At 40.8% G+C, this 12,248-nt stretch overlaps 1 protein-coding gene across 5 annotated transcripts; it reads left to right on the top strand.

The window, feature by feature from the left end:
* The first annotated feature begins 149 nt into the window (after positions 1-149).
* On the top strand, positions 150-12,019 carry mpp4b (MAGUK p55 scaffold protein 4b). 5 transcript variants are annotated; one of them, XM_032556103.1, is made up of 22 exons: positions 184-764; positions 2,591-2,676; positions 2,754-2,875; positions 2,963-3,040; positions 3,116-3,199; positions 4,200-4,331; positions 6,369-6,450; positions 6,868-6,953; positions 7,092-7,166; positions 7,247-7,443; positions 8,248-8,306; positions 8,407-8,424; positions 8,501-8,542; positions 8,640-8,660; positions 8,789-8,803; positions 8,976-9,017; positions 9,938-10,111; positions 10,227-10,307; positions 10,402-10,495; positions 10,578-10,686; positions 10,776-10,910; positions 11,603-12,019. In XM_032556103.1, exons 2-22 carry the CDS (start codon positions 2,619-2,621, stop codon positions 11,792-11,794), a joined length of 1,896 nt encoding a protein of 631 aa, XP_032411994.1. In that variant the 5' UTR covers positions 184-764; positions 2,591-2,618; the 3' UTR covers positions 11,795-12,019. The 5 variants fall into 5 exon arrangements, 4 of the variants coding, with proteins under 4 accessions (XP_032411997.1, XP_032411994.1, XP_032411996.1 ...); XM_032556105.1 differs by having other exon boundaries at positions 184-2,676; positions 7,125-7,166; XM_032556104.1 differs by lacking the exon at positions 8,789-8,803 and having other exon boundaries at positions 184-2,676.
* The last annotated feature ends 229 nt before the right edge of the window (positions 12,020-12,248 follow it).

Here is a 12,248-nt window from a genome sequence, read left to right as displayed (position 1 = left end):
TGCTGACCTTTTAAACAAAGCAAAACAAAAAGTCGCAGTGAATACGATTGACTCAAGATAAACGACTGAGTGAATTTACAGTGCTTTGAAAAAAAAATCTCCACACTAAAATCTTCAGGGTTTTTTTCTTATTTGTTGTTTCAACAATTAAACAAATGATATAAGCTAAAATAACCTGAAATTTAAAAAAAAAGGAAAGTAGTTTTTAAAAAACCTAGCCAAACTAGCTTGTTCCTGTTTAAGTTACAGTACAGATATTGACAAGTTGGACTTGATGATCACAAAAAAAGGCTAAATTAGTTTTTACTTGGAGAACCGAAGCAGGGAACAAATTAGCTTTGGCTCCAACTGCTGAAGTGTATTAGCAGGTTTTTCTTTTTCTTTTCTGTAATTACTCCTCTGATGTTGTATCAAGTCTTGCTCTTATCCCTTAAGGGGGACACATTTGCTTCCTTATCTCACAGCTTCTCCTGGCCACCGCTAACAGCTGAAATGGTTAAGAAGATTTGGCAGCTCAGCAGCAACTAGCCACCCGGTGAGGGAGGAACCGGCCTCCGGGGGCCAGAGGCAGGCAGCTCACTTGCCCAGGATTAAGTGGGATCGAGAGAGATTACGGCCCTCTCTCTCTCTCTCGTTTCCCCCCTGTTGCTCGATGAAAGCGTAGGACTCTGTCCACTCTCAGGGGAATATATTTTCTCAACGAACTGATTTGTAGTTTTCTCTTCGGTTGGAGGACGGGGTGGAAGAGGACTTGGATACCTCAGGTAAGACATGATGTTGGTTAGTTGAAGAAGGAAGAGTTGGGTGAAGGCCGCAGGGCAGTAGTTACCCCTTTACTAGCTCCACCTACTTCACAACACTTTACTGACAGATCTATCATCCTATGTGAGCTACACTTTTCAGGACAGTCGAACCTGTTGAAGCAGTAACATCTCCCTAAAGTTGATTCTTCCTTAGAGTTGTGGCTGCCCATTGTGCAAATCTAGTTTGCTTTCTCTTGATTTCTGATGAACTCTGGTGTGTTGTTGATCAGTCACAGATTATTATCCGTTTCCACATCTGACGTCATAAAGCATGCCATTAACATTTGACCCTATTCATAGCTGGGACTATGAGAGCAGAGCTGGGACTACATGTTCCCGTTTCATCCCACTGCCAGCCTACACCATGGATTGCTCCCTTTTTTAAAGTAGACAAACTTACAGATTTTTTGAAATATTCTAAATCTGCTGCTTTGTAAAATTAACTTAATTCTGTGTTGTAGTGTATGCCTAAAATACACTTTATATGGTAGGGATGCTATCAGGGCCACCAGTGGAGGGGGCTGTGTGGTGCCATTTTGAAGCCACATTAATAAACTGGTATGCATCAGTAAGGAGTAATATTTGTACGAGTCGTCCACGTTAACATTTACCAAATTGACAAATGTTTTTTTGTGTTTGTTTAGATTTCAAAATACTATTTCCAAACTGGTGACTGGTTAGAGATCGTTGAAAGTTATATTGTTCATGTCTAGCAAATTATTTGTGCCTAACTCGATATTTGTTGCAAACCTCTGTTTTGTCCATCCATCCATCCATCCATTTTCTGTACACCCTTGTCCCTAATGGGGTGTCAGTTTTGTTTTTAATTGATTTTAGAGCTGCAATCATGTGGAGTTCCTCAAGGCTCCACCTTTGGGCCACTTTGTCAAGTATGACAACGTCTCTGACCTTACCTGATGACACTCAAGTTTATATGTCTGTGTCTCCACATGACCAAAGTCCCTTGCAATCACTGAGTACATGTTTTCTTTTATATAATAAGTTACAGGATGTCTATGAGCTTCAGTTTTATGCAGTAATTATTCTGGCAGTAATTTTGCCCAAAAACCTGGGCAAAATTTCCCTATGAAGGTTCTGTTTTATTCTAGATTCCCAGGCAGATTCAGTTAGCTTTAGCTTAGCAGAAAGACAATATAGAATCAAGAATTATGATATGGATTTCTCAATTATAGGTAGTTAGGCTTGTGTCTGGGCTAACAATTTTGATTTTAAAAAAAAGCTTAAAAAAGTGTTCAAAGACAAAAAAAACCCATCATAAAATATAATATAAAACCAATATAAAATAATATTACTAGGGCTTCAATCACACGTGGAGTTCCTCAAGACTCTGTTCTCGAGACCTCTTTTTTGTATATAAATATGGCTTAAAACTGCAGGGAATGTTCAAAAGATTTCTTGTATTCTTTTTTTTCTTTTTTGCAATTTTGAATGTAATTATCCTAACAATAACTTTGGCATTAGGTTTTGTCAATTTCATTTCCATTTCGTATATCTTCCTTTCAGAGCTACAACACATTACAGACTGTAAATGGGACAATTTTGAAGGTGCACTATAGTGCGATGTCATGTACCACATCCATTTTTAAAAAAAAGGAATAGCTTAACACACATTCTGTCTAAATCAACAAACATTTTATGATTTGAAAAAAAGAGAGGCTGACCATATATCAAAGAAATGTTAAATAACACGAATCAAAGAATCTCTCTTTCAGCTCTCTGACTTACATCCATTAATCCCCTGGTTTACCGTCCGTCCTGGTGATCAGCTAACAGGTGGTCGGGGGTCCAGGGATCATGAGGCAGGCGGTGGAGGCTCAGGTCGTAACTCCGTCCTTTGAGCTGGGAGAGCAAGGTGAAGCAGAGTCCTGGCCTACAGGTTTAATCTGTTGTGCGGTTTGGCGGTCTGATGTGACGGTTTCTCCGCTGCAGGCCTGCGGCAGATCCTGTCGGACGTGATTGAGGAGGTGAGACGTTCTGTTAGTCAGGACATTGATGGAGCAGAGGTCCTCCACAGTCTGCTGACCGCCTCCTGGCTCCAGTCGCTGCTTAAGGTTGGTAGACAGACATTTCTATGTTCACCTTTTCAATTAGCAAAAGTTTTCTTGTAATATTTTAGGCTATTTTTATGCTGTTTTCAGGTGTACGAATGTCTTCAAAGGTGTCTGACAGACTGCCCAGCTCCAGCTCTGGATTTTGCTTCAGGACTCTCACTTCAGGTTTGTTATGCAGTCATTTTAGGACAGTCGGTGTGCACTTTTCTCACGTTGAACATGTATTCTGTTCGGGTGTAGTTGTTGATAGACATCAGATCGCTCCCATACTGTTCCGAAGAAGCCAAAGAGTTGTACCGTCTCCTCCGACAGCCGCACATGCAGGTGAGAAACCAGCTGCTTTCTGCTTTATTCAAATTTGTTGTTAGCATGTGGAAATGTAAAAATGACAAAAAAAGATAACAGATGTTTCAACAGTCCCTGTAGTTTTTAGCCACATTATAAAAAATAAAAAAAAGTGACTCAAGAGTGGAGCCTTGAGGAACTCCACATGTGATTGCAGCCCTAGGAATTTGATTCATTATTGTTTAGACATTGGAAAAGTTCCTGAAAAGATGTGCTCACACTGATACTATCTCTGTGTATTAAAAACATTGAATCAAAGTATTAAGTTAATAAAATATAATTTTATCAGCTATTAATTTGCAACCTACACCCTTGATGTTGAATCACAAAGATTAGATGAAGTAGGTAGGAAAAGGTTGAAAATCGCCCCGTTATGTGTTTATTTAAGGCACTTTAATGAAAACATAATAAAGACATTGCGTCATTTTTTTCAGGTTAACATATATATATTATTATTTTTGTTTCAAAAACATAATGAGACTTTAAGGCTCAAAAGCTCTCAAATTTAATTTGGTTGCGTCCTTTTTCAACAACTTTTTTCCGTTAGAAAAAAATCGCCTTGAGCAGGACTTGCTGTATTATACGTTTACAGTGAAATGCCAATTTTCTTCCACTAGTAGCTCATAAAAATGATACATTTAGCAAGTTTTGACTTGAAAATCGGATTTATGCAGTTCACTGTGCACTTCGAAACAACGTTGAAGTCTGGTGACCTCAGTGGAAAAGTGCTAGACTTGCACGCTAGTCAACAAATATCAGCTGAAAGATATTTATTCAGTTATTGATTGGAAAGCAACTACATTAATAAATATGCTTCTTTCATGATTTAAGTTAGTATTAAATTTGAATAATAATAGTCTTAAAAAGTCTAGAATTCTTGGGCCAGACTTGTGGAATCCCAGATAATAGTGGCGATAAAGTGAATTTCCCTGATAAAATCTTGACAATGTTTAGGATTTTAAATTTTTTTGTCGTTCAGGCTCTTCTCTCGGCTCATGACACCGTGGCCCAGAAGGACTACGAGCCGGTGCTGCCGCCGATGCCGGACGAGCTGCCAGACGATGAGGAGGCCACCCGAATCGTCTGCCTGGTCAAGAACAAGCAGCCTCTGGTGATCTGCTCATTTTGAAAGATTTAAAATCCAATCAGTTGAATGAAGTCAACTTTAAAACATTTGATTAGTATTTATTTGGACTATTCTGTAGTTTTAACCTGACTCAGTTATGATGAATACACTAAACTAATACTAAGGCTTAGTAAAAATATTTTTATTATATTTATTACGTTTTGGAGATCTGAACCTTTAGTCAGACCACATTTAAATGTCATTTACAGCATTATATTGCATTTAGATGGTATGAAAAGATTGTATGAAAGATTTTGTTGATTCAAAGACTTAATGAAGTCCTTGATTAGTTTCCTAAATCTAACTAAATTTCTATGAGAGAAAACAAGTTTTGTTTATTGGGAAATTACAGAGCTAGTATGATATGCTGTTACAGTTTGTTATGTTAGACAGAAACAACAGAGATCTGTCCACACCTTGTTTAACATCACGATTATACTTGCTCTCCATATCAGATACATTCTGTGCTTTCAATTCTTTATAGCCACTAACCATCCAACAAAATCTGTGATTTTGCTATTTTTACGTTTTCGTAATTTTCTGTTCGGTGAAGAAGTTATTGACATATTTTTAAAAAAAAAACAACAAGCAAAAAACCGGCATATTTTCAGTGACTGTGTTGTGTCACAGCTTTGCGGGCTGAGTGATACGTCCCATGCTTGTGCAAGAAGGTGTCGATCAGGGACAGGAAGTGCCTGGAGCGTTCACAGCGACGAGACATTTGGAGTGCAAAGCCCCGCTCCGGAGCACCTGCGGCGTTTCTCGTGTTGCGAGGTCCGTCGGACCTACTGCCACCCGGCTGAGCTGCCGTGCTGCCCCGCGGGGGTCCGACCGCATCTGCTCGCCTGCACGCCTCGACACGAAGTGAGCTATCGCAAGCAGACCATTCACTGCAGCGTCTGTTACACCGATCTGGAGCAAAAGTTGAACCAGTCGGCGCCGTCCGTCTACAACCCTGTTGGGTTTGGTAAGAAAAGACGCTTCCAGAAACGATGCCTTGAAAACTCGTCATTGCTCCGCCTTCATCCATCATCCATCCATCTATTCATTGCCATACGGATTAATATTTTGTCTGTTTTCTCTGGGGATCACCCTGCTAAAGAGTCGGGACCGTTCACCTGTGCTCCATATCCTCCCTGTCTTGGCGTACCATGCTACCTCAACAAAGGCACCTACTTTCATCCAGACTTGCCTCAGAAGCTTCGTGCCCAAAGCCCTTGCGTCCGCACAGCTCCCCCGAGCCCCATGCAGCCTCGCCGGGTGCCGGAAGAGACACCCATGGAGACGTCCAATCAGGAGAGACTGGACAAGTTGAGGACGACGGTACAACAAGCAGCCAGCTCAATGGAAAGCAGCAGTAAAGACATTAGAGTCCTGGGAGAGAGGATGGTAGCCGCAACAGATCGAATGACAGAGACGGTGCAGTCTTTGGTCCTCCTCACCCAGGTGGTGGACCGCCTGCAAACGCTCCTCACAAGCACCAGGACAGATATAAAGATTTCACACGCAGAGCAGTCCAGATGTTCCTCCTCGTCCAGCGCCAGCTCTCTGGATGCTCCCTCCACCTCAAAGGGCCCTTCTCCTATCACTGCAAATCATCAAGGACCCCCACTCACCACCGTCACAACAGGAAAACGTAGCCCTGGTGATCCAGACGTCTCTAGAGGCTTACTTACAAACGGTGAACTAGAACTCATGAAGACGGCCAACAATGTGAAGGGATGTCGCACCAGCCAGAGGAGGAAGAAGAAGAGGAAGAAACCCACCTGAGTGACGATAAAGGGGTTAATAACAGTGAGCGTTTTTTTTTTTTGGATCACTATGCCTCCAATCATTTTTCCGAGCTACATTCAAGAACTGAAAGAATTTCCTCTCCTTTTGTGCCCTTGTTTCATTCTTGTCTTTACAAATTCATCCACTTCCTTCTGTCCCTTCATGACCTTCAGCAGACTTCATCAGCATCCCAGTCACGCCGTTTGTTCAACCGCCGCGCTTAACAATGTGTTCTGTTTCCTGTTTCAGGGAGCGACCATAAAGAGAAATGACATCACGGGAGAGATTTTCGTGGCTCGTGTTATTCACGGAGGGCTGGCCGATCGAAGTGGTGAGACACTTTATAGTGAACAGTGGAGTGAGGGCAAAATTACAACATAAACACCGTGAAGTTATAAAGAAAATGGCATACTGCCATCCAAAGATCTATCTATTCATCTCTGACTCCATCCTGCAATGATTCAACAAATATTTCAACTATTCCGAAAGAGTCCGAGTCTCTGAAACCTTTGTTTTCTTAAACATTTGCCCCTTGAATTGCTCCTCAAAAGCTATTTATTTTAGTAAACAAACAGGCTTTCATGTTATGCAGATGGGCATCGCATTTATTTTTGCAAAGAAACCTCAAACCTGTTTACTAAACTCTTGTGTTTTGGTTATGTTTGCAGAAAAAGTAACCAAATGACTTTTAAACATATCTTTCAACTAAATCCTCAGGTTTAGTTTGAATTTGTTTCTCTGTATGCAGGCCTGCTTCATGCAGGAGACAGGATTATAGAGGTGAATGGTTTTCCTGTGGACGGAATGGAGCCTGAGCAAGTTATCCAAGTCGTGGTGGGTTGATTAAGAGTAGAAATTAAATCGGTTATTTCCATCATTTAATATCCACCATGCTTACTGTAAGATGTTGTAGTCTTAACTGGATAAAGAGGGTATAATAAAGTTATTGTTTGTTTAATTACATCCGATCAGCAAGCTCGGTCACATGGCACCATCATGTTTAAGGTCATTCCCATCACAGAGAGGCCAATCCACAACCAGACCATGGTGAGTCTTCCACCACACTTCTGTAATTTCTTTGTTTTAGACATAAAACCTCAAAAAACCAAGTGTAAATCGTTGCTCAGCTCTACGTCCGGACCATGACCGACTACAGCCCTCAGCAGGACCCAACCATCCCCTGCGCCGACGCCGGGATGAGCTTCAAGAAAGGCGACATCTTGGAGATCGTGGACCAGACTGACGCTCTCTGGTGGCAAGCCAAGAAGCTGCCCGGCAGCTCGGCCTGTGCCGGACTCATCCCTTCCACTAGCCTGCTCAAACGGTGAGTCTGAACCCAACACTCTGCATCTTCTTTATGAAGATGCTTTAAACCTAGATCGGTCTGGAGGAGCTCCATGGAGGATTTTGAGGGATGTTCTGCTTTGAATAAGCTGTATTTTCATCCTGAGCTCTTTGGAAAATCTGGTTTTCCTTTAAAACTCTCCCCCAGTCCTAGGAGGAAGGGAAACAGGCTCAGAACACACAGGGCTCACACTCACCCTGTGTGTTCTTTCACAAGCTTTTTTTGTTTTCTTGGTTTCGGGAACTGACGGGCTGACGGGATAGCTGCTGAGAAATCCTTTAGTCTCCCGTGGCAACCTTCCCCATTCAGCTCCTTTGGACTAGCCAGCAGCAATTGAGCATCTGCTGAGCTTATTATACGAGCTGCTTCTCAGTGAAATGCTGGTAAAAACTTTGCTAAAGGGTCAATAGAGGAGTGATGTTGTGATGACTTCTTGAAGGCGGAGTTTCAGAAAAAGCAGGAGTTTCTTAAAGAGACAGATTTCCAATTTCAAGTTGCACAATATCTAAACTTTTCAGGTAAAAAAAGAAGTGATCCTGGTATTATTCTTTGGGGTACTTTACCAAAAATCTGTCAGTTAATTGCAGTCTTTGAAAAAAAAGTACACTGTATGATCCATTAGCTTGTACACCTTTAGCAACAATAGTTTTTTTTAATAGAACTGTTTCTCATCTGGAATGTTGTGCTTTATATGTGCAAGACTTTTTTTTTCTATAGCAAACTGATTACATTTGTATCTTGGAGAAATAAAGAACTTTCCCCTGAACTGTGTTCCTGTTACAGGAAGCAGAGGGAGTTCTGGTGGTCCCAGCCGTACCAACCACACATCTGCATGCAAATCTGTGAGTGACCTGCTCTTGATTTCTGCTGTTGCCATGTATACAATCGTCCATATGAACTCACAGATAGGTTTTTATCTGTTTCACTCCATGCTTCCTGCAGTGAGCACCGTCGACGAAGGTAAATAAAAGTTACGTTCAAGTTTCTTTTGAATTTAAAAAAATCCTTCCACGTCTTTTTTTTTTTTCTTTTTCAGAGGAGGATTTGATGGCCATTGATGAGAGATGTGTTGAAGCAGGTAAGATTTAGTTCAGATGGTACCATCACATGTTTGTATTTATTTATTTGCCTCTTTTGTATTTAATTCTCTGTGTGTGTTTTTGGGGTCAAAACAGATGAGGAGGCATTTGAATCTGGTAGGTAAGTCTTTAATAAATTTACTTTGGAGCCTGAAATCGACGACTCAATCTGTTTTCCTGCCCTTCATGGAAAACATTTTTTGTCCTTTCCAAACCTTTGTGATGCCTGATGCGCAAAACGTCAGAGGAGCTCAGAGAAGGTGAGACTGCTGGGTTTTTTTTTAAATCTTTGAATTAATTTGAGAGAAGGAAAGCTTAATAGATTTCAGCCTCTGTATCATGTTTGCAGTCATAATTTCTCCATCCATTAGGTTTTCACTTAATCAATAAGTTTGCTAAATGTTCCTTCTCTGCTATTTTTTCCCCCATCAGAGGAGGATGACTTCAGCAGCAACATTGAAGGAGTTTACTTGGGTAACTACTGACCTCAAAGCAATTGTTTATTAGAGTGCACATTTAATATTTAAATGTGCGTTTCACATAATTTGTATGAATTTCCATGAGAGAAATCCAGAGTCAGTGAATGTATTTATTGGGGGCAAAAGCCCCACCAAATAACTTGCACATGGCGATTTTTTTTTGTTTGCTCTTTTTTCCAGAAAATGAACTAATTGTAGTGTAAATATAATAGTGAGTTTGTGCAGTCATGTATAATTGTGATGTTGAATAATATTAATATTGAGATGACGATTCCTCAGGTCTAACCTAAACCTCATCGCTTACAGCCGCCCTAAACATTTTTTTGAAGCCCTGTAAATAATTTGGAGGGGATATTTTATTGTTGTTATTATTATGTTTTGTTGTTTTACAACAACAACAAAAATCTGCATAATATGACCAGGATGTGAGTTTGAATAAATAATCACATAACTGGTGTGAAATACGGCTGGAGTTCCTCGGAAGGTGATACAAATATGAATGTTTGGCAAATGTCCTTAGAAGGCAACGTAAGTTTTATAACTTTATAAAATGTATAAATTTTATATGTAGACCTGCAGAAAATTCTGATTATCTTAACATTTGCTAGGAAAGCCTTTTATTATATCAGTTATCTGCTTACAGCAGCTTCTCCGTTCTTGTTGCTGTTTGATACATCTTTGCATCTCCGCTCCGAAAGCCCCCGTTGTCCTTGAAACTTAGTGACGACCCCCTGCTTTGACGTGATGCTTACGTGACGAAAACGCATGAAAATGCCACGTGTAATTAACACGTGGACTTTATATCTTAACAGCACTTCTACAGCGTGTAAAATATGCGTCCACTGCGCCTCCTGTTACGGTGCAAAAAGCGTCTGTATAGTTTAGCCTCTGAAATCCTTTGTTTTTAACCATCAGCGGGGTTCAGGCGCAGCATCCGTCTGTGTCGGCGGCGTTCCCAGAGCACAACTCAGCCTTCCTCCCACATCCGCTGTCCCAGCAGCTGCAGCAGCGTCCCAAATAACCCTTATGAGGAGGTGGTCCGGTACCAACGCCACCCAGAGGACACGCATCGCGTCATTGCCCTCATAGGTACAGAAATAAAACTTTGGCTTGATGTCTGTACAATCTGGAGAAGTATGCAGTTTGATTTCAGAATATCACGGGTCTGGATAAAGAAAGACTTTGTCTTGTTCTTGTTCCTCAGGTTCATCTGGTGTAGGTGTGAATGAACTCCGACGGCGCTTGATCGAGATGAGCCCAAACATCTTCCAGGGAGCTATACCTCGTACGTGTAAAGCCTTCAGAGTCACAAAAATGTTATGAATCATCGTTGTTTTAGCTAGTACAAGTCATATATTTAGTTTTTCCTCTTTCACTAGACGCAACAAGAAGTCCAAGAGGGTACGAGGAATCCGGGAGAGAATATTACTTCACCAGCCGAGAGATTTTTGATCACATGATCTCTAATAATCGGTAACGCTCCTATCTGTCACATGCTTTTAAATGCCTTCAAATAAATTGTGATGTTGTAATTTAGCGCTGTTATTTTTCATAGGTTTCTGGAGTTTGGCGAGTACAAAGGTAACCTTTACGGAACTAGCATTGATGCTGTGAAAGACGTTTTAAACAGCGGAAAGATCTGTGTCGTTGACATAGAGCCAAACGTAAGCCTTGAAAGTCTCGCCACGCACCTGCTTTAGAGGCAGAAATGTTGACGTAGAGTAAAACGAACGCACTTTGCCTCATTGTTTAGGTTGTTCAGGCAGTGAGGACTCATGAACTGAGAGCGTACATTATCTATGTGAAGCCCCCGCCTCTGGAGCGCCTCAGGGAGACGAGACAGGACTCGTACATCACCACCAACTACTACGTCAACCGTCCATTCAAAGTATGCACTCTGACGGCCGGCTTTCATTGTTTACATCTAGTCTCTCTTAGTTACAGACAGTAGTAGGATCAGTAGCAGGTGTAAGATGATGTCACTAGTGAACCAGCACAGGGTCTTCCAGGGTCAACTTCAAAATGGATCCGAAATGAAGAGTTTTGAAAGATGAGACCAAAGTAGAGATGTTTGACCGACATCAAAAATCAGCGTCAGCACAAAGATTTCATGCAAACTGTCCAATACGATGACAGAAAATGACTATTTTAAAGTTATTTCTGCTGTTGTGTGTTTAGTGGTTTTAGCGGTCAGATTATCATGAGGTATAACCCAAGGAATTGTACTGGAGCCACTTCTTTTTTCTCCACCTTAGATGTGTTAATTATTCATTTATATAATACAATTCAAACTTTTTGCAATTTTTTGAGATCCTTATTATTATTATATTTTTTTATCTAAAAAAATATTCTAATGTATGCCCTATATCACTCAAAAACTATATATATTTTCCTATGTGGCTATTACAAAACTCAGTTTATGCTGAACTTAAAAGCTGAACAACAGTGATTAAATGGGTCAGACAAAAATATAAGCTAAAGATTTGAGCATTCTTTTTTTTCTTTTTTTATGGTCATCAAACCACAAAAATCCACCAAAGGCTTCAAGCTGAAATCCAATCTGACTTTGATTTTCAACAGGATGAAGACTTCCACGAGATGGAGGAGTCCGCCCGGAAGATCGAGGCTCAGTACTGGCAGTTCTTTGACCAGGTGATCGTCAACGATGAGCTGCAGGACTCCTGTGTCCAGCTGCTGACAGCCGTCAGGAAAGCACAGGATGAACCACAGTGGGTCCCCGCCTGCTGGATCCGACCCACGGCCGAATCATGAGAGAGAGGGATTAAAGCACTCTTCGCCGGGAAGATACAAATGTTGAAATGTAAAATCTTTGCCTGGATGTTTGAGGGGAAGCAAGCCAGGAAATATGTAAATCCTTTGATCTGTATGTATATGTGGGGAAAGCTTGTTCTGGTCTTTAAATCTCTTTAAATCCCAGAGGAGGACACAAAGCCCCAAGAAATCCCATAAACTGTGTCACAATTTCTTTTCTTTTTTCTTTTTTTAACTCTGCTCAACGTCGTTGTTTATTTAGATGTGCTTTGTGTGTACTGGATTGGAAGGTGTTTAGATTAAAATAAATCAGTTTTGTACTTTGGAAGCAGCTCCATTTTCAATAAAGAAAAAAGAAAACCCACTAAAACTGATTTGTGTGTTTTTTTTAAGATCAGAAATGTACTCACAAACTTGAAATACTTTTTTTTCTGAATGTTTGCAATATAGAAAT

This window comes from Xiphophorus hellerii, chromosome 24 (genome assembly GCF_003331165.1).
Source record: "Xiphophorus hellerii strain 12219 chromosome 24, Xiphophorus_hellerii-4.1, whole genome shotgun sequence".
NCBI classification, from domain to species: Eukaryota; Metazoa; Chordata; class Actinopteri; order Cyprinodontiformes; family Poeciliidae; genus Xiphophorus; species Xiphophorus hellerii.
The sequence above is the reverse complement of the archived record's forward strand: the minus strand, read 5'-3'. Positions and strand labels throughout refer to the sequence as shown.